Here is a 27,748-nt window from a genome sequence, read left to right as displayed (position 1 = left end):
GGTGTCCTTCAATAGATGAATGAATAAAGAAAATGAGGTGTATGTACACAATTGAGTTTTACTCAGCCATAAAGAAGAATGAAATTATGGCATTTGCTGGTTAATGAATGGAACTGGAGAACATAATGCTAAATGAAATAAGCCAGACTCAGAAAGCCAAGGATCAAATGTTTATCTCATGTATTCAAGCTAGAAAGATGAATAAAGGAATAAAAAAGATATCTTATTGTTGGCATAACTACAGCCATCTTCCTTTCCCCACCCCTACTTTATGAATAGTGTTCTTATTCTCAAGAGATAGAAATCTGCCAGTCTCGGTTCTCTCCTTGAGAGATAAAAAGTTGTTCTCTGTTCTCAAGAAACAGTAACTTGCCTTCTACAAAATCAGGTGATGCTTGCTATGCCAGGTTCAAGAGCTAAACCTGCCCCTAACCGACGGTGCCCATGATTCTGGCCTATAAAAAGTAATGCTCAAGGGGGAGTTGCTGCTGCTCTCTCTCTCCTGCTGCTCTCCCTCACTTACTGCTGCTCCTCTCTCTGTGTGGAGCACCCTGTCAGGGGCCTGACAATAAATCTGCTTATGCCTCTATCCTTGGAGTGTGCCTGTGTGATCAGTCCTGTGCCACTTTTCTTTCACTTATAAAAAATAGATGGAAGACAAAGCAAAGGAAGGTGATTGAGAGGGAGGGAGGCCAGTAGGTCATGAGGAAGTGTTAGAAAATGACATAAACAAAATTATGCTATGTTTATGTACAATACACCATAATAAATGCCAATTAATATATAATTATAATGTACTAATAAAGATAATTATAATAGAAGGGAGACCAGTAGAATAGAGGAAGAGGATAAGAGAGAGGGAGGAAAAGGGGGGGGGTATTGTAGAATGGAGAGTATTGCAGAATGAGATTGATCAAATTATGTTATACATATGTATGAATATGGCACAATGAATCACACTATTATATATAATACACCAACAGAAAAGAATAAAATACCTAAACACTTAAATATCCATTTGTATAGTATTTTACCTGTGCACAAAGCATTTTGCAAGTATAGTGAGAAATGTGAATTGTATAATTAGCTCCCTCAGAACCCCTCAAAATAATAATTCACAGGGCCTGGGTTGTGGCTCAGTGATAGAGTGCTTGCTTCATACATGTGAGGCACTAGGTTTGATCCTCAGCACCACATAAAAATAAATGAACCAAATATAAAGGAAGGCATAGAGTTACAAACCTCTTTTATTTGCATTTCCAATTCATTCTTCAGGTTTGGAAATTTTTCTGATATTATTTTATTGAATAGATTGTTCATTCCTTTGGTTTGTAACTCTATGCCTTCCTTTATCACAATAAATCTTAAATTTGATCTTTTCATGTTATCCCATAACTCTTAAATGTTCTGATCATGGTTTCTTACCATCTTCACTGTGTGGTCAACTGTATTTTCAAGATTATATATTTTGTCTTCATTTTCTGAGGTTCTGTCTTCCAAGTGATCTAATCTATTGGTGATGCTTTCTATTGAGTTTTTAATTTGATTTATTGTTTCCTTCATTTCAAGGATTTCTGTTTGTTTATTTTTTCAGAGTCTCTATCTCCTTATGGAAGTAATCCTTTGCTTCCTGTATTTGCTTATGTAGCTCTTTATCGAAATGATCTTTTGCTGCCTGAATTTGCTCTCTTATATCATCCTTTAACTCACAGAACACTTTAATTATGTACATCTCGAACTCCTTCTCTGGCATTTCTTCTGTGTTACTGGCCATGGATTGTAATAACATAGTATCTTGATTTGTTTGGGGCACTTACTTCCCTTGCTTTCTCATGTTGTTTGTGTGTCTTCCCTTCTAGCACTATGGATCCGAGGTGTTAAAGTTTTTATCCTATAGGTTTATTGTGTCCATGCAGGGTTCCAGTACCTATCCTTTAAGGGAGAGATCAATATTAACAGATCCAAATACAAACAATATACTGCCTTAAACCAAATAGCTCCTATTAAGACGTTTATGGTTTTATCACAATATTATAGAAATGGTGAGTTCAATTATTATCTACAATATAAACAGTAGGTTTGCAAAAAGGTCTATAGTTTCTGATGGTGGACAAAGAGAACTGGGGTGTGGTATAGGATGAGATGTTTAGGAGGTGAGGATATAGAGTTATTAGATAATAGGAAGCGAGAAAGAGGAATCAAAAGAAGTTGGCTAGTAGCAGGAAAAAAGAGAGAAAGTGACTTGGGGGAGACAAGTAATTGAGAAGACTATAGAGAGAATACAAAAAACAAACATAAAAATTAAGAGAAATAAAAAATGTAAAAATAGGAGATAAAACAATATACAACACAACTGTAGTATGCTATTCAGACATCCTAGTCCTCAATAACCTAATCCATGAAAAGTAGTTGGTTTTGCAAATATTGAGGATGTGAGGTCGGGAGAAGAGAGAGAGAGAGAAAAGGAAAAAAAATATTCAAAGAAAAATTAAAGGATTTTTTCTGTTGAAGTTCAGTATCTTTCCTGCTTTCTGTATTTGCTCTCTTATATCATCCTTTAACTCATCCAATATGTGTGGTTGTCTGTTGTTTGCTGGTATCTCCCCTCAGGATGGTGAAGGTTATTAGGGTGAAATGGTTGGTTTGGGGAGTGGAACTTCTGGATGTGAGGTGTAGCACTTGCCAGTCCCCTTTGGGAGACTGGACCCCAAGGATCTCCTTTGTAGTCCACTTGTGGGAGGTGGGCACCTGGTGTTATCTCCTTATATCGCCTGTAGTCCTCACAATTCCTGGTCTTTTCTTTAGCCTCTAAATTGTATCTCACTCACTCCTAACCTTTCAACTTACCAATCAGAACCTCTCTCTCCAGAGGTCTTGTGAGCTGTGCTCTGGGGCCTGCACACCTTGCTGCAGAGAGCTATTTTGTATGGGGTAAGTCAGGACCAGTCTTTGGGAGCTACTGACCAGCCAAGTAGCCAAAAGCACTGTGCTAGGTTAGTGGCTACAGGGGAAAGGGGGAGTTGGAGGACTATAGGTACCTTGATATTGCTTCTAGGCCCCAGTCGGTGTTCCAAGCTGGGAGTTGCCCCAACTAAAGATGGTGATAGTGGTAGCAAGGATAACCCATGTTAGCAAGGATATCCCAAGATAGAGGCGGCTGCTTTCAGAGATGGGGTGTTGGGTCAGGCCGGGCAGTGGTGTTGGACGGCATGTTCGGAGATATAGCTCTGTGGCATGCAGTGTTATGGCTGGTGGCTGTCTCCAGACCCTGACTGGTGTCCCCAGGAGCAGGCAACTATGGCAGTGATTGCAGTGTCCCAAGATGGGAGCCCCATGCTTGTAGATGGGGTCCACATGGAAGCAATGGCCAGGGATCCTGCCCAGGAGCAGCTGTTGGGGAACTTCTAATAACTCTCAAAGAAACAGTATTCCCACTGCTTGAATCCCAGGTCATGGAGCAACAAGGAATGCAGCCTCCCTCTAGTCCGCCATCTTGGATCTCCTACAAACTACATTTAACTTGGTTTGTGTATTGTCAAGTTTTGCTCAAAAATGAAGAAAGTAAGTTTATCATTTTATGGGAAACAAAAATTGGCAGCACTTGTTGCCAATCATAAATGTAAATAAGCTTGCAACTGAAGCTCAATTTTGTAAAATTTTTATCTACTGTTATGAGATTGACTGTTTTTTAATACTTAACATTTTTTCTAATGAAATGGGTATTTATATTCATGAATGTGTTTTTTTAGATAATATATAATGAAATAGTGTCACTATTGGGAAGATCTGTGTTATGTGAACAAAGTTACATTTTTAAATCATGCATAACACCAAAGTGTTTAAAAGTCTAAACCAGTCAATGGATTTTAATATAATAGAACACAAAAAGTTCACTGATAAGATTTCAGATTCCACAACACAACTCACTTTTAGTAACTACTACTTTTTTTTTGGTTTAGCATTAAAGAAAAGTATCTATAGATCTCTAAAAAAATATATGGAAATATCATGCCCTTTTGTAAGTATTTACCTATTTGGTATAAATTTTCTTTTTATATTTCAACCAAAATAAATTTGGCAACAGATTAAATGTAGAAACACATACAAGAATAACACATTAAAAATCCAGACAGATGCCTATATTCTAAGTGTTATTTTTAGTTTTAAAAAGTATATTTAAGAATATTATTTTGAAATGTAATGTGTTTGTCATTGGTATTTTTAAATAAATATTTTTTTAAAAATCTTAAATACATTATTATCAGTGAAAAAAAACAGAATGAAAAGACTATATAATACATGATTTCATTTCTAATATTCTATAAAATGCAGAATAATCACAGAAAAGAGATCAGTGACTTCAGTCACTGGGGGAGGGTTTTACTAAAAAGAGGCACAAAGGAATTTTGGAGGTTATAAAACCCTTCTATATCTTTTTTTAAAAAGAGAGAGAGAGAGAGAATTTTTTTAATATTTATTTTTTAGTTTTCGGTGGACACAACATCTTTATTTTATTTTTATGTGGTGCTGAGGATCAAACCCAGAGCCCCGACCTTCTATATCTTGATTATGCTAGTAAATACACAGCCTAGTTTGTCCAGGCTCTTACAAGTCTACTCATAAACAAGAAAATTTTATTATATGCACATGATAGGTCAACAATCCTTACCAAGCAGAGTGGAGAACATGGATGGATGTGAGGTCAGTAAGTATTGAAGACTATAAACACAAAGCAATAGCTAGACTATTGCAATGAACCATTATCTTAAATCTTTTCACAGTATTTATTCTCTTTCAAGGATTCCCTTTCCTGATTTCTCTGCCTAACTAATAACAGCAAAATTATACTGTATGTCAGGCAAAGTATTTCCTGCCTTTTACCATTTCCCATCCTCCCCTACCTTCTTCACCACATAATCACTACTCCCACATTTTTACCACAACCAGCTACTTGCTTCATTCCTGTTCCTTTCATAGCATCTTATATTCCTCCATCACAGCCATTCTGACATTCACTATAAATATTTGTTCAACATGTTTATCTTCCACATTAGACTGTGACTCCTTTAAATCAAGGACTGTGTGTCCTTTTATCTCCAAATCTAGAAGTATCATACCTCAACTTAATAAAAACTATATATTCTTCTATATCTAGTTTCTTCAGGGCTTTTATCATGAATGGATATTGAATTTTATCCAAGACTTTCTCTTCATCTATTAAAATTATCATGTGGTCTTTATGCTTGATTCTGTGTGCCATATTACTTTTATTGATTTGTATATGTTGAGCCATCCTTAGATCCCTAAGATGAAACCAACTTGATTATGATGTATGATTTTTTTATTTTTATGTTTTTGTAGTTGTAGATGGACTGCATGCCTTTATTTTATTTGTTTCATTTTTATGTGGTGCTAAGGATGGAACCCAGTGCCTCACACATGCTAGGCAAGTGCTCTGCCACTGAGCTACAGCCCCAGCCCATATGATCTTTTTATTGTGTTCTGGAATTCAAATTGCAAGTATTTGCTAAGGATTTTTGCATCTATGTTCAAGACCAAGGGTATTGGTCGATAGTGTCTTTTTCTGTTATTTTGTCTTTATCAGGTTTGAGTTCTTTTTATTATTATTTGTTTTAATTAGTTATACATGACATAGAATGCACTTATATACTTTGATGTATCATACATAGATGGGATATAATTTCTCATTTTTCTGAGTGTACATATTGTAGAATCACATTGGTCATACAGTCACATACATACATAAAATAATAATGTCTGTTTAATTCTACTATTTTTCTTATCTCCACATCCCTCCTTATCAGGTTTTGAAGCAGGGTAATAGTGGCTTCATAAAATGTGTTTTTAAAAGTTCTATCCAGTAGATTGGGGACATAGCTCAGTTGGTAGAGGGCTTGCCTCACATGCACAAGGCCCTGGGTTCAATCCTCAGCACCACACACACACACAAAAAAAAGTTCTGTCCAGGGGGGTGGGGTTGTGGCTCAGTGGTAGAGCGCTTGCCTAGCATGTGTGAGGCATTGGGTTTGATTCTTAGCACCACATGAAAAATAAATTAATTAAATAAAGGTATTGTGTTCATCTACAACTAAAAAAAAAAAAGTTCTATCCACAGGATGAGTTCTTGCTCAGTGTTAGAGCACTTGCCTAGCACTGGTAAGGCACTGGGTTTGATCCTTAGCACCACATAAAAATAAATAAAATAAAGGTTAAAAAAAACTCCTGTCCATTTCTATTTATGAAATAGTTTGAGGAGCATTAGTATTAATTATCCTTTAAAAGTCTGGGAAAATTCAGCAGTAAATCCATCCAGTCCTGGACTTTTCTTTGTTGGAGTACTTTTTATTACTCCTTCAGTCTCATTCCTTGTTATTGATCAGTTTAGGACTTTTATATCCTTTTGGTTCAATTTTGGTAGGTCATATCTGTCTAGAAATTTGTATATTTCTTATGGATTTTCCAATATGTTGAAATATAATTTTTCCAAATATTCTCTAATGATCTTGTGAATTTCAGTGGTATCTGTTGTAATATTCCCTTTTAGACTCTAATTTTATTTATTTAGGCCTTCTCTTTTTCTTTTAGTTTGTCTAAGGGTTTTTCAATCTTGTTTATCTTTTCAAAGAACCAACTCTTTGTTTCATTGATCCTTTGTGGTATTATTCTCCTCTTTATTTCATTTATTTCTGCTCTGATCTTTTTTTTAAGAGTGAACCATATATCAATTTATTGGCATCGTCAATTTATGAACAAGACAGTTTTTTTCATGAAGTGAGATGATTTTAATTTGCCATAGCATGTGCTCACACTTCTTCACCTTGAAAATGTAGCATTTAAAGCTTTAGTCAGGGTTAATTATTCCTTTTTTACTTTCACAATTTTTGTGCTGCTGCCAGAAGTCTTCTCGGCATTTACTTTGATTGAATTCTGCCTTCAGTGCCTCCCTCACTGCTTTTGCACAGATCTGAGAGTATCGGATGTAGCTGAGTCCAGCCTGTCGCCAGTACGCCACCATGATGTTGCAAGAGGGGGGTGCGTTGGGTCGAATCGCGAAAACGCCACAGTAGCAGCTCAGCCCTGCAGCAGGAAGGCCGACTGCTCTGATCTTTATTAATTCTTCCTTCTACTATCTTAGGATAGATTTGGTCTTGTTTTTTAATACATCAATATGTAATCACTAGATTATTTATTTGAAATGCCTCTTTTTTTTAATGTAGGTACTCCTACTTATAAATTACCCTCTTAGTACTGCTTTCCCCATACTGTACAGGTTCTGGTATCTTGTGTTTCCATTTTCATTTGATGGTAGGAATTTTTAAATTTCCCCACCTCCAATTTATTCTTCATTATCTATTAAATTAGAGAATAAGTCAGAAAATTCTTTTTATAAAAGGGCAAACAATAAATATTCAAGGATTTGTGAGTCATAGAGTCACTGTAGTAAACAATTCAATTCTGCCCTTGTACTACAAAAGTAATCAGAGAGCCAGCAGCAGTGGCACATGCCTGTAATCCCAGCAGCTCTGGAGGCTGAGGTAGGAGGATCGTGAGTTCAAAGCCAGCCTCAGCAAAAGCAAGGCACTAAGCAACTCAGTGAGACCCTGTCTTTAAATAAAATACAAAATAGGGCTGGAGATGTGGCTTAGTTGAGCACCCCTGAGTTCAATCCCCAGTATCCAAAAAAAAAAAAAGTAATCTGAAAAGGGTGAAAAACTGACTTGGTAATTTTCCAATAAAACTTTATTTAAGGTTATTGAACTATGAATCTCATAGTTTTACATGCCATAAGATATAGCCTTTTGATTTTTTTTTTCAATCATTGAAAATACAAAAACTGGGACTGGGGTTGTGACTCAGTGGTAGAGTGCTCTCCTAGCATGCGTGAGGCCCTGGGTTCGATCCTCAGCACCACATAAAAATAAATAAATAAAATAAAAATATTGTGCCCAACTACAACTAAAAAATAAATAAATATTTTTTAAAAAGAAATACAAAAACTGGACTTCTGGTTTTCTGCCTAGCATTTAAGGACTTTAAAAGTTGTCACTCGGGCTGGGGATGTGGCTCAAGCAGTAGCGCGCAGTGCTGGGTTCAATCCTCAGCACCACATACAAACAAAGATGTTGTGTCCGCCGAGAACTAAAAATAAATATTAAAAAATTCTCTCTCTCTCTTTAAAAAAAAAAGTTGTCACTCTATCCTAATAAGTAAATGTTAAACAAACTGAAAAATCAAGAACTCTTCTTAGATCCCTCAGAGAAGTTAAGTCACTGGACAAAACACTGCTCCTAAAATTGGAAAGATGGGTTAATATAGAGAATCATAATTTTCCTGACCAGAAATCATATTAGCAACCTCTACAGGAACCATTAGCTGTGTTGGAAAGCCTAAACTGTAACTGACAAATTTGGAGAATCAATGTGGAGGAGTCTGAGAGTTAAAAATTTCATGGAAACCCAGTCATAAGAGAGCCCCTATTCTAGGAGCTCTATCAATGACTACCATGAATATGGGAGAAAAATCCCCTCATGCTTCCAGCATGGGTGGAAACAAAGGAACAATTTTAAAATATGACAGAGAATTTTGTTTTTAAAAGGGCCTTCTCTTTGGAGAAACTATTTTACCAAAGCCCAATGTGCTGGCATATTTATCAGTGACTAATCAATCACAGTGAAAGAAAAACACCCCTGCCTGCTCTAGTCTTCATCATAAGAGAAGAATAATATACAACTCATCCATTCCAGCTGTCTGATTTCACTGGTGGGGAAGAACTGATTATCGCTGGTCAAGTTCACAATCCAGTGGTAAAGCATCACTAAAATTCTAAGACCTAATCACAGAACTTCAGAATGCTTCTCCTCCCACTACTCCTCACCACCACATCACTAAATGCTTACTTTATGCTTTTTCCTTTCACCCAGTATATCATGCCCACCTTTCAAAACAATCAAAAGCCATACTAAAAGAGGCAAGAAGGGGGCTGGGGTTGTGGCTCAGAGGTAAAGTGCTCCTCTAGCATACAAGAGGTACTGGGTTCGATCCTCAGCACCACATGAAAATAAAATAAAGATACTGTGTCCACCTATAACTAAAAAATAAATATTTATTTAAAAATTTTAAAAAGGGGCAAGAAGCACAGTCTGAAAGATTTGGACAAGCAGCAGAAGAAAAGTGAGATATTGTATAGATGTTGGATTTACCAGATGAGGAATTTTTAAAACTATGATTAACATGTAAAAGGCCCTAATAGGAAAGGCAGACAACATATGAGAGCATATAGGTAATTTAAGAAGATGTGAATCCTAAAAGAGAATGCTATCGATTAAATACACTGTGACAGAGATGAAGAATGCTCCTGAATACTTGTTATTATGCTAAACACAGAGAAGGAAAGAATCTACAAGCTCAAGAATATGACATTAGAATCTTGCAAATCTGAAAAACAAAGAGAAAAAGAATTTTTAAAAGGAACATACTAAGAACAGTTAAACAACTACAAAAGATATAAACTTTGCCCAGTGGGAATACTACAAAAGTAAAAGAGAAAAAAAAACATGAAATATTTTAATTGAGAATTTTCCAAAATTAATGCCAGAATGTCAGACACTCTTGACCACATACAGGAGACTCAGAGAATACTAAGCAAGATAATAATAATAATTTTTAAAACTATCCCCCCCCCCCCCCGCCCGCAGCTGGGCTCCTCCTACCCTCCCCCTACTTACCTAGGCTTCAATGACTTGGGCACGTGGAACCAGCTACCAAGTAGGCCGCCACTCTCTAACACCAGCATGGCCTCTAGCTCTCGGAGCTCCAGCAGAAGGAGAAGGTGGGTAAGTAAGGAGGTGTTGCTACCATAGCTCCTACAAAGCAGGCTGCCCACAAATCCACTGGTGGTAAAAGACCCAGTAAACAACTGGCTACAAAAGCCGCTTACAAAGTGCGCCCTCTGCTGGATGGTTGAATAAACCCCTTCGTTACAGGCCTGGTACTGACGTTACCAAAGGTCTACTGAACTTCTGATTGGCAAACTCCCTTTCCACCTCCTGGTGCAAGAAAGTGCCTAGGACTTCTTCAAAACAGATCTGTGCTTCCAGAGCGCAGCTATTGATGCTTTGCAGGAGGTAAGTGAGGCCTATCTGGTTGGCCTTCTTGAAGACACCAACCTGTGGGCTATCCATGCCAAACGTGTAACAGTTTGCCAAAAGACATTCAACCAGCATGCCACATATATGGAAAAAGTGCCTAAGAATTCACTATGATGGGGCTGGGGCTGTAGCTCATTGGTAGAGTGCCTGCCTCGCACGTGTTGAGGCACTGGGTTTGATCCTCAGCACCACATAAAAATAAATAAAGATATTGTGTCCAACTATACCTAAAAAAAAAAAAATTTTTTTAAAGAATTCACTATGATGGAAATGCTTCATTCTCGAAATTTTTTTCTGTTCTTCCCGGTATTGGTAGTTCTGAATGTTAGATATTTTTCCCATGGGGTCAAAGGGTACCTAAGTAAATGATTGTGAGTGGGAAAATAGGGAACAGAAATCAGGCATTGGCTGTTTTTCCATTTTCATTTGTGTTTGACATTAAATGTATATTATTAAATGAAAGAAATCAATCTGAAAAGGTTACATACTATAAGTAATTCCAACTATATGGCCAGACATGGTGGTACACATCTGTAATCTCAGCTACTCAGGAGCCTGAGGCAGGAGAATAGCAAGTTTGAGACTAGCCTGAGACATTTAATGAGACCCTGTCTCAAAATAAAGGCTGGGCATAGAGGCACACACCTGTAATCCCAGTGGATCCAGAGGCTGAGGCAGGAGGATCACAAATTCAAAGCCTTAGCAACTTAGAAATGCCCTCAGCAACTTAGTGAGACCCTGTCTCAAAAGATAAAAAGGGTTGGGGATGTAGCTCAGTGCTATAGTGTCTCTGTGCTCAATCTCTGGTACCAAAAACTAAAGAAATAAAAATAAAACAAAAAGGGCTGGGAGTATAACTCAGTGCCAGGGAATTTGCCTAGCACGTATGAGATCCTGAATTCAATCCCAAGTACTACAATACTACTACTACTACTACTAATTCCAACCGTATGACATTCTGGAAAAGGCAAAATTATAAAACTAGTAAAAAAAATTAATGGTTGCCAAGGGTTAGGAGGGGAGAAGGATGAACAGGCAAAGTACACAAGACTTAGGACAGCAAAATTATTCTACATGATACTATGATGGTAGATATGTGTCATACATTTGTCAAAAACCATAGAATGTACACCACCAAGAGTGAACTCTAAAGTAAACTGTGGATTTGAGTGATAATGATGGGTCAATGTAGGTGCATTGAACCTAACAAAAGTACCACTATAGTGGGGGGCTTTCATCAACTTTTTCGCCCATCCCAGTGCTTCCCAGCCCTTATGACAGGCATGTTCTTTTTCAGAACTAATCTAAATCTCTTGCAAAATTTCCCTTTTATCCCTCTTATATATTCAGTGAATATGGACATAACAGCTAGGTTATTATTTTCCAAGTACTAGGTCCTGTTTGAACATTGTGATAAGTATGGACAATGATTTACCATTTGTTTCTTACTGGAATTTTTACCTTGGGTCAGTTTTTAAACCTCACGGAGCCTCCATTATCACCTCCATCTTCCATCCCTGTAAAATAGGGCTGATAAACCATCTATACCCTTTGATTGTAGTGAGCCTGATGGGAGTTTGTATCAGTAAGTAACCAGCAGAGGTTCTGGCCTGAAATAAATGCTCTGTGGCCTGGACTTCTGGTTCTCTCCTCCCAAGCAGATGGTCAGGACTTGCATTTATTTTTATTTTAGAAAATCAGCTTATTTTATTCTCTCAGACTCTTAAGATTCCCCTACCATGGCTAGAATGTTGGGTTTGCAATGTCTCCTCATTTTTCATCGGCCTCTCTGCTTTCATCCCCTCTCTTACTTCTGAAAAACCCCTTCTCCACAGATCTATCCTAAATGGGATCTAGGCATTAGGCACTGGCCCCTTTTGCCTCCTCTTCACCAGAGGTAAGCTGTCCTTGCATATCCTAGAACCTATTTCTTCCTTATGTTATCTTTTGACCTTTATCTATTTCTGGACCTTCCTCATTTCTCTTATTCTCCTAATCTGGAACTGGGTAGCTGCCTCTAGGGGCATGGTGAGTTTAGAGCCCCAGTCTTTCACCACTCCACTCTATAGTTACCTTAGCTACTCACATTTCCCCAATAAAAACCTTCACTCTTTCTTCAAATACACCTTTGTCCTGCTTTGACCAAAGTTTAGTGGTGCTCATTCTCCAAGGTGTCATTCCCTGGAAGTGCAAAAGCCCATTGCAGTGATGAAGATGGACAGAAAATGCATGGAACTCCTGCCCTACCACAGACCCAAGCACCAACAACAGTAAGGGTCCAAAAAGCTCAGGGAGGGAGGTAGGAATGTGTGAATAGAAGAGAGTAGGTTCATAGCTAGAGTACAAAGCTTCAGTGGAGAGTCAACAGGTAGGTATGTCCAAACTGCTCTTGGTCTTCACGCCAAACACTGCACACTTCCATGCATGGATGTAGGCCAAGGGAGGCATGGTAGGTCTGTGCCCTGTGCAGTCCCAGCCACTGTGTGAATGAAAATAATAATGGCCCTTTATTGGACACAGTCCTTGTGCATTGAATCCTCTCACAGTATGATTTCTATCTTCTGTTCCATTATTCATGTTGGAAACTGAGGCTGAAAGAAGTAGAGTGCCTTGTAGAAACCTGCAGTTAATTATGCTTCAGTTTAAATTCCAGTTACTCAGATCACCTACTAATGAGTGCTTATTAAGTCCCTGCCTACTCTCAGCTTCAGTGGCATATCAGTAAAAAGGGACTTACGTTCTGCATTCCTCATCTCCCTCCCAGTAATAAGAGGGCCCAATGATTGACAATTGGAACCAAGTTCTGTAATACAAAGAGACCCCTTCTCCTTTCCCTATACCCTAATAGAGGCCTCAACCAGACCTGCATATGGGACAGGGAAGTAGGGTAGCAGGTTAAAGAGGGGTGTTATAAGATGAAAAGTAGCCCTGGGCTACTCTGGCAGCACTGAGAGGATAGAACAGGTTTAGGAACTATCAGGCAGTGAGATTCTCCCAAGCATTAAGTCTGGTAAAGAAAAAGTTCACCCAATCTCCATAGTCCATCACTGCATTGTTTACAAAGAAATTTCACCTTCATTATTCCTCAGATATTACAAATAGCCTGATCAGTGAGGGTCAGCTCAGAGTTTGAGGCCCCATTTGACCCCTGCCTCTCTAAGAACACTCCCTAGTGGTACTAAGATTGCAACAGTAAATCTGCCTCTCTGGTTAATCTTCAGGTTAAGAAAGAAATCAAAAGTTCCAGTCAAATAAACTAGACTTCCAACACACACACACACACACACACACACACACAGAGACAGAGTTGGGGGGGGGGGCAATCCTGAAGCCAAATTCTGCCAAGCACTGGACAATGTTCTTATCGGTTTCTCAGACATCCTTGAAGTCAAATGATGGTTTCCAATCTATAGTCCAAGGTCATTTATTGATTCAGTATTTAAAAATTCCTAAGACCCTACCATATACATAAGGACACTCTACTCCCCTGAGCTCAAACATACCTCTCCAATCCCCTTCGAGGTGCTCAAATACAAAAAGATTCAAATAAAACCTCAAATAATTCTAAGGCAAACCAAATAGTGTCAGTCATTTGGGGAGGGGAGTTGATAATGGGATTCAGACGAGAGGAAGAATGCTTTCTGAGAGGAGGGTTACCACATGGAGCTTTTTGGAGGAGAGAGTTTTTCAACTGAGCCTTAAAGAATAGGGAGATTTTGAACAATTTTTCTCTCTACAAAATGAAGATGATGAAGAGAAACAGTCTAGGCAGAGGGAATTGCATACACAGAAACACATTCTTTTACTGAAAAGACTGCTGATGTGGTAGTCAACAGACCTAATTTGAATCACAATTCTGTCATTCACTTTCTTAAAAATTACCTTTCTGGGGCAGAGTTGTGGCTCAGTGGTAGAGGACTTGCCTAGCATGTGTGAGGCACTGAGTTTGATCCCCAGCACCACATAAAAATAAATAAAATAAAGGTATTGTTTCCATCTACAACTAAAAAAATATTTTTAAAAATTACCTTCCCCAAGAAGAAGGGGCTGGCCTTCAAGTGACAGCAATGGAAGATGGCAGCCACCATGGGCTCGGGAGTAAAAGTCTCTTGCAATTTCCGACTGTTGGAATAACTCGAAGAAGGCCAGAAAGGAGTAGGAGATAGCACAGTTAGCTGGGGTCTAGAAGATGACGAAGACATGACACTTACGAGATGGACAGGGATGATAACTGGGCCTCCAAGAAAAATTTATGAAAACCGAATATACAGCCTTAAAATAGAATGTGGACCTAAATACCCAGAAGCACCCCCCTTTGTAAGATTTGTAACAAAAAATTAATATGAATGGAGTTAATAGTTCTAATGGAGTGATGGACCCAAGAGCCATATCAGTGCTAGCAAAGTGGCAGAATTCATATAGCACCAAAGTTGTTCTGTAAGAGCTGCGGCACTTAATGATGTCTAAAGAAAATATGAAACTCCCTCAGCCTCTGGAAGGACAGTGTTATATCAATCAATCAAAAAGAAAAACCACAAGCCCTCCCCACATTTGATTTAAGCAGTCTTCATTTTCCACCTTAGTAAATTTTCTAGATACATCTTGTAGACCTCAAAGTCTACAGGAAAAGAAGCTTCCAATCGAAGGCAATTTGTCTTAAGATACTGTAAATAATACTAATATTTTTTCCATTTGAAATATATAAGTTGTGCTAAAACAAATCATCCTGTCAAGTGTAACCACTGTCCATGTAGTTGAACTTCTGGGATCAAGAGAGTCTATTTAAATTGATTCCCATCATGACCAGTGGAGCACATCTAACTCAACTGTGAAAAGACACAGTCACACAATCACCTTGCTGCTGATTATTCAGCCTGGGGGCTCTGCCTTCTCCCCTCCCTGCCCTGCCAGCCCTGGGACAGCCCTGGAACAGCCCTCCAGGGAGAGGCTTGCTAGAGTAGAGCAAAGGTTTCAGGTCACACCCTGGGGACTACTGCTGGGTGTGGGGTGCTTTGCCTGCACCCTGGTTACTTTCTTAAGTCTTAAGTGATGCCCCCTTCCAAGCCATCGTCCTGCCCCACTCTCCTCCATTCGCGTCCTTGGCCAAAGCATAGATTGTAACTCTCAGCCCCCTTTGAAATTGGCCTTTGCGATGAATTCAGGGCTTTCCCCCTCCCCCACCTTGATCGAGAGGTGCTGCTTTTTCCCTCCTCCTCAACTCCCTTGTCCACCTTCACCACCCTGCACTCTCCACCTCCCTCCCTGCTTGGCCAGAGCCATCAGGTCAGGTTGGAATTTCTGACCTCCTCCTCCACATTTGGAACCACGTTTGATCACTTTCCATCAGCCTGGGAAATGAGCTTTGGGTCCTGGGTCCTGCCACTCTGCTGTCACCCTCAGCCAATGTTTCTTTGGCCCAGGTCTTTGTAAGGTGGACAGGGCAGTCCCCAGGATGACATAGACCTGCCAGCCCTCAGAGTCCCTCTGTTTAGACCTGCAGGAGGCCTCCTGGAGACGCCTGTGAGCACACAGGGCCCCTCTGGATTGTTCCCTTTCCTGTAATGACGTGGCTTTCAGACCGTGAAGAAGGATGAACAGGGCTCCCTGTGGGGCTCGCCTGCCATCCCCACGGCCGAGTGTGGAATCTGACAACTGGAACCAGAGAAACCTGGACCCAGCACAGATACTGGTTTGGGTGCCGCTGCCTCCCAGGTGCTCAGCAGGGACTGAGGAGGAGCACAGCAGATCCCAGCATTGGCGGGGCCTGGCCTCCTGGCACGTTGCTGCATCTCCCACTTCCTGTTCAGGTCCACTATGCTGAGATCTGGATGCAAACAAAATAAAGGCAATTCATGGTGTTCTGAAGGGTTTATTTTTTTTTTCTTACTATTTTGTGTAAAACCATCTTTTGAAATAGCAACTATCAAGTCTCAAAAGCAATGGATATTCCCATTAATCTATTTCTGGGGGAAATCTTAGTTCTAAGGATTTAACATCCTGTAAGTAAAGTTTAACATAACAGTATTCCATAAACAGCCTTTTTCTTTTCAGACCATTGCCTGATTTTAATATAATAAAAAGTGTGCATTAATATTTCAAAAAAAATTACCTTCCCCCTCAAGCCCTTAGTCTCCTCATGTATAAAATGATAACATCAATTTAGCTAACTTCTAAATATCTTCCCCCCTGACATATATTGTCGAATATCAGGCAGTGTAATTTGCCTCAGGATACAACAAGTGAAAGAGTAATTGGTCTACATTATGAAAATTCTTGATTAACATGTCCAGGAGCTAAGAAAAAAAAGCCAAGTCCTGGGACTAACTCTTGAAATGTAGCCTCATACCAATTTTAATGATCTTAAGATCATGCACTTTGCAGGTCAGAGTAGCCTAGATTTGGAACCTAGCTTTATCACACACCAGCTGTGTGTACTTAATTTAAATAGTCATGCCACCTATTTGAGCTCAGTCTCTTCGTCTCTAAAATGGGAATGATAACAACACACGGGGCTGTTGTGAAGACTAAATAATAAATGAGATTGTGTGTAAAACATACCTATGTGCATGTTATTTCCTGCCCCTTGGTTTCTTCTCCCTAGCACAAGGTTTTAATAAGCCATTGATGACCAATTGTTTTCCTTCTCTTGAAGTTCTTGTAGACCACCACATTTAAAATTGTAACACCTCTCCAGTATTCCTTATATTTTCCTTCCTTTTTCTTCATAGCATTTATTACTGAGATACCATAGTTTAATTACTTATAAATATCTCTCCCCACTCAAATATAAGTTTAATAAGGTCAGAAGCTTTCCCTGTTCACACTGATGTCTCCATACACAGAACAGCACCTAGTACTCAATCAACATTTGTTGAGTGAATTAATGAATGTAGTAATCTCATACTGTGTGCCAAGTACTAAGTTAAACAATATATGCATCATCTCAGTAAATCCTGCTTTGTAATATAAATATTATTAGGATTTTTATTTTAAAACAGTAGGAGTCAGTGAAACTCAGAGAAGTCATGTGACTTTCCAAAAGCCAGAAAAGGAATAGCTAAGTGGGAGTGCTGGCTTGGGTTGGACATTGTGGGGCAGCATATTCTCTATTAAGGAGCAGCCTGGATTAAAGGTTATGATGGTCTTGCCTAAGAGGATGAAGAGGAGGAATACAGAAGGTTACCTCGTTTCCTGAGGCAAGATCTTGTTCATTGGCATCTTTTGGCAAGCCCACATAATTTTCCACAATTGCAGATTTACAAATGAAATCTCAAGTTTGCTGCAGCTGCAATGGATTTTAGAATGCAAGAGTTCTGTTCCCTTGGGGCACCAGTTTTGAGACAGGAGCCATACCTGGCTTTGAGGAATATCTCATACTAATGGGTGGAAACAGAACAAGCCACTATTCACATGGTTCTTCTGTCTCTTTCTCCTTCCCTTTTACATAACCTATGCTCTTCATCATGCCTTCATTTGTGCATATTTGCTAAGCATCCAATTAATCCAGCCTACTATCCTCTGGAATGCAACTTTAGGAATGAATGTGGAGCAGGAATTTTTGTATGTTGTTCTTTGCTATATCCTCAGTGCTTGCAATAGTTTTCAGCACACAGTATGTGCTTAATATATGCTTGTAAAACTAATATCTGCCTTTGGAAACAAAGCTCTTGTCCTAGAAGAAAAAGGAAAAGTCCTTTTCAGTGACATTGTGGGCCAGTACAATGTGGAAAATCCCTACCAGGGAGCGCAGGCAGAGTGGAGACTGTGGATGCTGGCTGGGCTGGGGAAGATCGTGGAAGGGAGGCCTCCCTGTGAGGGCTGAATACCAGAGAGCAGGATTTTGCCCTACTTCTGCACGTCTCTGTCTCACGTTGGAGGAAGCCGGTCAGAAACCGCTGGAGGAGCTCCTGCCTCCAAAAGCACAAAACTGATGCTACCGGGACCAGATGGACAGAATCAAAAAAGATGAGACAGAAAGGCCCTGGGAGCTTGGGGAGAGCGAGCATTAGAGTGAACAAGTTCCTGTGAAAGTGAAATGGCCCTTCATTTGAATGCAAATGCTATGTAAAAGCCTGAAGCCCCTTGACGTCAGCCCAGCCATTGGTGGCCCAACTATACCCCCTCTACCAGTCACCTGGAAACCTTCGGGGCAGGAATCGGGATGGAGTAGTCTAAGGGGCGCAGAAGAGTTTGCCGCACAGCTACTGACTAATTCTCTGTTGCTTCTCAAAGTCGGGCTGGGGCCTTACTGGGACCTCGGGATGGCTTAGGGAGCTTCTTTCTTTTACCCAAGCCACCATGTATGGAAGCTGCCTTTTGGAGAAAGAAGCGGGCATGTATCCGGGCACTATCAGAAGCCCGGGAGGAGGCAGCACCGCGGGGGTGGGCAGCACTGGGAGCGGTGGAAGTCCGCTGCCAGCCTCCAACTTCGCTGCTGCCCCAGCTTACCCGCACTATATGGGGTATCCTCATATGACCAACATGGATCCTCATGGGCCATCACTGGGGACATGGAGTTCACCCTACAGTCCCCCGCGGGAAGACTGGAGCGCGTACCCGGGGCCGTCCAGTACAATGGGCACAGTGCCCATGAACGACATGACCTTGAGCCCTGCTGCTTTTGGCTCGCCCGACTACAGCAGCCTGGGCCCCGCCGGCGGTGGAAGCAGCGGCGGTGGCCTGCCAGCCTCGGCCAGCGGGTCACTGGTCCCCATTGACTCCGGCACCGCCGACGCCAGTTCCTCCAGCAGGAGCCGCCACAGCCCCTATGCATGGATGCGCAAAACTGTGCAGGTGACCGGTGAGTAATCGATTCGAATGTCCGCACACTGTCCTTTCTTAGCTTCTTCTCTTGGTTGGCCCGCCTTCCTACTTCTCAGGCCTCTCGGGGAGAGTTTAGCTAGGCGACTCCTGCGTGACTGGCTGGTCCATTAGATGCCTTTCAATGCGCGCCCTTGGGTTCAAATCTTGCTGAATGTGAAGCGTGGAACTAAACCTACCCTATGGGTGTTTTTTTGCCATACCCTGATCGCTCAATGGGGTGAGCGCGTGCACTTTGGGCATCTTGAGCCACAAAGATCAGGATCCAACCCTGTAGTTGCCCAGATGGGAAAACAGATGCACGGAAAGTCTCAACGAGTGAACGAGGTCACAGGACAGTAGTGGTGTCCGAATGTTCAGGGACTGAGGCTTGCGGGTTCCATTTCCACACCTTTTCCCATACGAGCAGGCTGGCTCCCCTCACAAATTTAATGATACTCAACTTAGGTTCACGGTGCTTGCCTGGCAATGAACCTTCCTGTTTGGCTATGAAGGCTCAGACGGAAAAGCAGCCTCATTACCCAGGCCTCTCAAGGAAGCTTCCTTTCCCAAAATTGGCAGAGGTGAGTTGTTCTCAAACCTATTGCCTTCTTCCAACATCCTTTCCCTCTTTTGAAGCGTTGAGGCAGATGAGAAGGCCACAGCACTGAGCTAGTATATAAAACGCAACACAACCCTCACGCCTGCCAGGTGCGCACGACTATCAGCCCCAGTATTAAGTGGCTAAAGCCCTCATCACTATTCAGGCAGGCATCCAGGCAACGCCAGGACTGAATGCAAATCTGTGACAGTGACAATGCGTGGGAAGGCACAACATCCCAGCAAGTCAGTGGGCGATTCCAGGGAGCTGAGGGCGGGGAAGTGAGTGTTCTGCTTTAATCTCAGATGGTGAGAGGGGGAAGATGTTTGTTTTCAGCTGTGGTTGTTCTTTTATCACATCCTTATTATTCCAACCCTTGTTCCTTGTCATTAGAGAAAATTAGTAAAATTTGACTCTATCACTTTCATCCCCCTGGGGAGGAAATGACATTTCAATAACATTTGTCCACAATGATTATGATCCTTTTTGCGGTTCTGTATTTTCGCTCTCTTCCAAAAAGCAAAGGTGGGAGGATGGGAAGGAACCAACTTCGACATTAGGAGGACTTTTAACCAAGAGGATCAGGGTGGTAATCACAAATTAAAAGTAAAGTTTAAATCCTTGGGTTTAAAGCTTTTGGGGGGGTAAATCTGCAAATTTTTAATAAAATACAGGTGGATCAGATGGCTAAGTAGGATAAAAAATGAGATTAGGGTGGAGCACTCCTAGGGCTGTTATTACATCTAATCTCAAGACTTGTAATTAACATCCATTCACTAAAACCTAACAATCAGCAAAAGATACCAAAACAAAACAAAACAAAAAAAAAAGCCAGGAAAGTAGCTGCTTGCAGTTCAGAATGTTTTGAAATGCTTTAGAGGAGGAGCATCATTGGCATGTTGTTTGAAATAGAGAACAATGAAAAAAAAACAAGATAAGAAAATTGCCTTGAGCCATGAATTTTCTGTTTAGGAGGGAAATATGACAAGTTTCTCTGCTTAAAAGTCTTCCATGTGCATTTGTTTTTGTGAGCTGAAGCTTCTCTCTTGGGCATTTCTGTGCCAGGAAAAGGGGCCTCCTTAGTCTGTGCATTTTCATTATTCAATAAACACACAAACCTGACTTTACAATCCACCTTCACAAGATTTTCTCTCCAATTTCTATGAAAGGTTTAAAATTGAATGACATTGGAACCCCTCTGACTCTTGGCAACCTGTCCTATAGATAAAGCTCTATTAAATTCATCCTTCGTTTCATTTTAATGTCTTATAAGTGAAAACTACCCTTTTGTCTTACAGCCCATGGTGCATATTCAGCAATAATTTAAGAATATGATGAAAATATGAATTCTTTCCACCCAGAAAATGCACAAAACACACCAGCACACACACACACACACACAGTTGTTTCACATAATTTCTAGAAATTCACAGAACCACTGAGCCATGGACATCAGAAAAAATTAAGCTTATTACCTCTTTGGACCATTCTGGACCAAAATGCACCCATTTATGATATGCTGAGCACATGGTGGGTGTTAGAATATTTGTTAAATGAATGGATGAGTCAGATCCTCCTAAATTTTCCAATTCATTCTGTGGGATTGTGGGATAACATATGGTTTGTGGATGAGAGGAAAATAAATAAACTACAAAATGGAAGTAACCCCACCCTGAATTCATGTAATCAAATGAAAGTTTTTTAATTACTGAAGTATGTTTTAAATAGAATTACATTAAAGAAAGAAAAATATACATATTAGGAACATTATAGCATTTGATTTTCTAATGAGAGCAAAGGGACTGACAGAGTAAATTGTTGTCCCCTAGGTGATGTGATTTAAAAGTAAGATATTTTTATGTCTACATAGTTCTTTAAGTAGTCTACTCCAATATACATCTCAGTTTGAAGAATACATGAAAAGAATTTGACAGAAAAGTATGGGAAGTTAAGGATTTTCATGCATTTTCATATTTTAAACACTGTCAGTGCAATAGAGCAAGGAATTATTTTTTCATTCTTCTCTTTTATTCAGAGTTGTGGTCCTATTTGGCAAGGTGATAACCTAACTGGGGCTGGAGAGAGGCTTTCTTGGTAGGGGTGGGAAAGAAAGAAAGGAAAATTAAATTAGTTAATTTTGATTGATTCTGATTAAGCCACTCAACAAACACCGAGGAAGTTATGCTTAAAAGATTTTATTCAGTTAGGACACTTCATAAACTAAATTGCTTTGTACTTCTTGAGGCTTATTGTTATCTTTGCTGATTTTGCTTATTTCCTTGGACAACTTTTAAAAATGAATTTGGATACAATTTTATCTAAAGGCAGTGAAGAATTGCCACTAGCTGAAAAGTCATCATGGCGGGGTCAGTTACAAAGAACTCCCTGCCAAAGAAAATTGCTTTTCATCATCTTTATCCCCACTGCCATCATCATCATCATCATCATCACCCCTAGGTTTTCAGAGTGCTTTTATGCCTAACAGCACTTTCATAGCCAATCTCTCAAATAAGAACCATTTTTAACTTCGTTTAGGGTGATAATGAGTCATCATATATGATGACATTTGCTTGCAAATTCTGTGGATGATGGGAAGGATTTCATCCATCTTGAGCTATAGAGGTTTGTCAGAGTCTTTGGGGAAGAAGCAATGAAATCCTCACCACAGAGGGATGGAAGTAGCTCTTTCATAAATCTTAAACTTGTGTTCCTTTGCTGAATTAATTCACAGTAGCAGCTGAGAAAGGAGTCCCACACCCTTAGAAATGCCATTCTCTCTGGAAGAAGAGAATAGCTTGAACAATAAAAGCAAGTACTCTTAGTGCTTTGTTGGTGTTGGGTTTCAGATATAGACATAATGCTCTACCAGAAAGTGTTTAAATCTCCTTCAATTGTTTAAGGGAAAGAGGCAATGGGAAAGAGGCAGTTTGGGGAAGGAGACACAAGAAGTGCACCAGGATATTTGAATTTATATCTCTTTGTAAACTGTGCAGTTAGTATATTCCCCTGAGCTATATCATTGTGGGGGTTTGGGTCTTATCTGTCAGATTGGGGATACAGACCCTTTTTAACACTTTGTTTAGCTTTGATATGCATCCAGGCTCTTCCTCATCCCTCCTTTCTTCAGGGGTTATATTGCCGGAAAGGGTGAGGATTTTCATGGCAAATAAAGAGGCCTGGTCTTGACTTTATTGTCCTCAGAAGAAGCTGCAAGAGGGGAATTTATGACCAATGGGGGTGGGGAAGGACAGCAATCTTTCCAGAGTTCTTGAAGTCTGGTTATATTTACTGATTATCAAAGAGCAGAAAACAGACACATACAAGTTGAATTTTAACCTCTGTGCCTCAAATTAGAATTTAAACACTCAGCAACTTTGGGATTATGAAGGACTTTAGGAAATATCTCCTCAAAGGTATATTTTGATTCCAAGATTCAAGGTTCTGAAAATAAATTAAACCTCAGGTTCTCCCTTTGTGTTCTAAATATACCTTTGTCTTTGAAACACCAAAGCCAGACCCCTGATTTCCTAGGTTTCTGTTTGGATTCAGAAAACAACTCAAAATTGGGCCTTTGAAAAGTTAACTGACTAGTACTCATCATTTTCCATTTTCAAGGGGGGAAATTTTGTTCAGTTCTTCAGTCCATGAGTTATTCAGCCATTTAGTTTAAATTAGTAAATCTAAACATAGATTTCTTGACTAGAATTTGTTTCTACATTCACGGTTTTTTTTCTGGAGATGAAAGGGTGTCTGACATTTGTTTAGGGCTTGTAAATTCCAAACCAATTGGTTGGTGTTCCTGAATGTAAAGAGGGTTAGGGATGGGATCTGATGCTATGTAGCTCCTTTGTTAGGCTTGTGCTTCATCTTAACACCTCAATAGAGTTTAGGGAACCACTTTAAAGAAGTCTTTGTCCTACAGATGCCCCCCAAAACCTCACATCAAAAACAACCAGGGAAGATCAGAAGGAGTTTCTAAAAGCCACAGAGAAATAGAGGAGGTTAGAGAAACTGAAAAGAAAGGGAAATTTCCTAATCACCTTTGGAAAATTTGAAAGGAGGTATAAAGCTCTATTTGAAGGAGGGCATGAGAAATTAGTTAAATGTTGTAACACAAAGCAAATGTTTGGATATCCTTGAAAAGGACATGAAATACTCACCTTATTCTACTTAAGTCAATACCTCCTCTTTCCCCATTCACTATCCACTTAGGAATAAAAATTAGCTTAAGACTCCCTTGGGGAGGGAACTATTTTTTTTTTCTAATAGGCAGTAGAAGCTGTGTGGAAACAGAATTTACTTAGTGAAAATAAATGTTCCTTTAAAATTACTATCCAAATCAAATTCTGTCTAGGTAGTATATGTAACTATAATGTCTAGATCCCAGAACAGTTTGCCATTCTTGGGCCATTCTTATACTTCCCAGCATGTTTAAACTGGGAATAACATTTATCACACTAAACTGGGATTCCAAAGTATGTGCTCAGGTCCCTACTCTTCAGCTCACTAGCACATACTCACTTACTTACCTCAGATTTCTTATCTGTACAAAAGGAATAAGACAGGTTCTACATAATTCAAGAGGGTAGGTAAGAAGCTTAATAGGAGGGCTGGGGTTGTGGTTCAGCGGTAGAGCATTCACTTAGCACATGCAAGGCCCTGGGTTTGATCCTCAGCACCACATAAAAATAAATAAATAAAGGTATTGTGTCCAACTACAACTAAAAAATATTTTTTAAAAAGAAGCTTAATAGGAAACAGTATGAAAGGACTGCATAAAGGGTAATGAATAATGGGTGTTACTGTTTTGGCCAATACAATTCCCATATGTGAGTGGAAAGGGAATGAAAATCATGGATTAAGTGCAAATCATGGGTTAAGTGTATCTTTAAATGCTTTACTATAACAGTAGGTCAATGGTAGAATGATTGTGATTTCACTGATCATTTTAGGAGAAACATTAGGGGGTATTGGATATGTATATGTCTACAGACACCCACATAAACAGAAAGACATGTCTATATCTACATCTAGACAGATTCATATAGATGAGCATACAGGTATTGATATCATAGCCACAAATGGGAATGTACTTAATGGAGAAATGGAGTTAAGACTTATTGGTTTGAAAATATACGTGTTTTATATCTTAAAATAACTGATAAGGGTGCAAAGAGTAGCTGTGATTCCTTCAACCAAAATAATCTCCAAAGAAGCAGGATAATATTAAAATCTGGAAAAGATCAGTGGAGTAGAAGAAGGAGATTGAGAGTGAGGAAGGAGGGATGGAAAAAGGGAGGAAATGTGGAATGACTTTAACAAAATCACATTACGTGCATATAGAAATATGCCATAGGGAATTTAACCTTTATGTATATGTAGAAAGCACCAATCAAAAATAAATAAATAGATGAACAAAAGGAAGATCAGTAGAGTAGAGGAAAGAGAATAGGGTAAGGGATGAATGGAAGGAAAGAGGAATATTGGAACTGAAATGCAATAAATCAAATTCCATGCATATCTGATTTTGTCAGAAAGAACACAATTGCTATGTGTAACTATAATGATCTAATAAACAAATATTAAGTGTAATGCTTTCTCCACCAACAGGGAAAACCAGGACAAAAGAAAAGTATCGTGTGGTTTATACAGATCATCAAAGGCTGGAGTTGGAAAAGGAATTCCACTGCAATAGATACATCACCATCCGGAGAAAGTCAGAGCTGGCAGTTAACCTGGGCCTTTCTGAGAGACAGGTATCCAAAAGGACATCCAACGTGTCCCATAGAGTCATTTCAATAGGCTGAGATTTGGGGAATGTCTGTAAACTGGGTTGGAAGCAAAATGGAGGGCCAAGACATTCTCTAAGTTCTCCTAAAGGCCATATTCATCCTATTGGACCTCCTCTTTTAGTCTCATTGGGCATTGTGTTCATTAACTAATGAATGTGATGGACACTGTGTGGGCATGGAAATAAGGGATGGGGTCATAGGAGGTAGAGAGGGATTACAACTTCAGTAGAATTAATCAATCAAGTCAAAACCTTGATCTGGTTCCTCACCGGTATGTGAAGTGGAGATTTGGCAACAGTGGCAGTTATATGGTTCCTATCAGTCAAACTACAAGTGTAACCGAATGCCAATGCTGCTACCTGTACCGTGTTTTTCTGTTTTTTAGGATAGTAAATTTAATCTTCTATGGTCTACATAATCCTATGAGACTTGCCTCAAATTTAGTTTACTATGGGTACTACAGGAAGATTAAATTATAGCAAGGATCAACAGTTTTCATTTGTTCAGACTTTGAAATATAAAACTACCTGATAATTTTTTGTTTAAGTCTAGGAGTAATCCTGGAGTCACAGAATTCTAGAATTATCAATTCCATTCCTTATCACATGCAGTCTGCATTTCAACTGCATATAGGCACATTAACATCATTCTGGTCTTCATCTCCAACAAAAAATATGTGGTATTTCATGATCCTATTTACATGGTTTTGTTTCATTAACCTTTTCACTTTTGCTATTTCAATCCCTCCCTCTTATTGACAGACCTCAGCATCTGTCACTCTATTATTATTTATTTCTACTATTACAGCAGAGGAAGTAGATGAGGTAGGATATAAAAAGCACTGCATTCAATCAGTAGCCCTATAATTGATCTGCTTCATTTCATGCAAGGCACTTGCCCTCTCTCATCCTCAGCTTTTTTTAAAAAAAAAAATTGTTGAATGGACATACTTTACAAGTCATTGTGAGACTCAAATGAAGTGATGTGCATGAGAGGGTTTTATAAATGCTAAAGACCATGTAAAGTATCAGCAATCACTATATTAATTGCATAAAGTATGTTGCAAAGTTAAATATAAATCATCTTGTGTTTCAGGTGAAAATCTGGTTTCAGAATCGCAGAGCCAAGGAGAGAAAGATGATCAAAAAGAAAATCTCCCAGTTTGAGAACAGTGGAGGCTCAGTGCAAAGTGACTCTGGCTCCATCAGCCCTGGGGAACTGCCTAACACTTTTTTCACTACCCCATCTGCAGTCCGTGGATTTCAGCCTATTGAGATACAGCAGATCATAGTTTCTGAATGAAAGAAAGGCAAAAAGAAATGGAAAGTGTCCTTTCTTTATCAGTGTCTGTTTGGTCTATAAGATGTCAGCAGGGTAGTTGAGACAGGTGTAATTCCTTATAAGGCAGTATTCTGAACAAGTGGACACACAATGGGTTAGAGATTATTCAGAGGACTTTTAGAAACTATCACCAGAAAACTCCTCTTATGTGTTGTGCTATTTGTCAAGTTACTCAGGAAGCTTAGTGGTAAGCTATATAATCAAAAAGTTAGAATCATAAGCCCTTGTGACTCTGTTCAAAATTTCAGAAACTTGCTTATGAACAGAATATATAATACAGTTCTGCCAGGAGGCACATTTTTGTATTTTGTATTGTGTTTGTTATTTGATACTGAGTGTGTTCTTTTATGCTATTTTTAGGGGGTGGGAAGATAGTAAGCAGAAATTTATCTATCCTTAGATACCTTTTTAAGGGTATAATTCAGAAGCTAACAGAGTTGTCATAACCGTAACAAGATAACTGTTTCAAAAATTGTCAAGAGGTGACTCTGAATCCATCGTCACTAGCTAATAAAAATAGCAAATAAAAAAGACCATTTAGTCCCTCAATTATGCTTGTTTGGCATCAGTTACCTTATTTCAGAACTTCCAAATTGTAACATCAATTTCAAATCTCATTAAAACAATGAAATCAGACTAAAACAATATAGGCCAACTTGGCTGAGTCATTAGCAAGGCAGATCTCCAACACACAGAATAAACCCTCCTGCCCTCCTGTCTTCCTACTCCCATTACTGTCATAGTACAGTGCCAGATTTCCATAAGCACAGGGAAGTGAACTGGTCTGTATCCCCTCCCTGCCATCATCTTTCAGTCTGTTCAGTTTTACCCACATCATGTAATATCTACACAGTGTGATTCATGGAGCTGAGTTTACAGGTTACAAACATACCATTAAGATAAGAGATGGAGCTTACGTGAGCAGGTTGCCTAGAGTGTTTAGTATGGGTCTAGTGTACTGTTTGCATATCAAAGTGGTCAAAGAATAGGCTCTGAGTCATGTTAAATTAAGATGGTTTAAAGGAAACATTGATTAAAGTAAAAGA

At 39.5% G+C, this 27,748-nt stretch overlaps 1 protein-coding gene and 2 pseudogenes across 1 annotated transcript; 2 read left to right on the top strand and 1 right to left on the bottom strand.

Moving 5' to 3' along the window:
* Positions 1-6,833: 6,833 nt before the first annotated feature.
* On the bottom strand, positions 6,834-7,057 carry LOC114081450 (ATP synthase subunit epsilon, mitochondrial-like; annotated as a pseudogene).
* Positions 7,058-14,243: 7,186 nt separating this feature from the next.
* On the top strand, positions 14,244-14,724 carry LOC114081494 (ubiquitin-conjugating enzyme E2 variant 1 pseudogene; annotated as a pseudogene).
* A 3,743-nt stretch (positions 14,725-18,467) lies between these two features.
* On the top strand, positions 18,468-26,663 carry Cdx4 (caudal type homeobox 4). Its single transcript, XM_027922970.1, has 3 exons — positions 18,468-18,969; positions 25,180-25,325; positions 26,457-26,663. Exons 1-3 carry the CDS (start codon positions 18,468-18,470, stop codon positions 26,661-26,663), a joined length of 855 nt encoding a protein of 284 aa, XP_027778771.1.
* The last annotated feature ends 1,085 nt before the right edge of the window (positions 26,664-27,748 follow it).

Source organism: Marmota flaviventris, chromosome X, assembly GCF_047511675.1.
Source record: "Marmota flaviventris isolate mMarFla1 chromosome X, mMarFla1.hap1, whole genome shotgun sequence".
Taxonomy (NCBI): domain Eukaryota; kingdom Metazoa; phylum Chordata; class Mammalia; order Rodentia; family Sciuridae; genus Marmota; species Marmota flaviventris.
The sequence above is the reverse complement of the archived record's forward strand: the minus strand, read 5'-3'. Positions and strand labels throughout refer to the sequence as shown.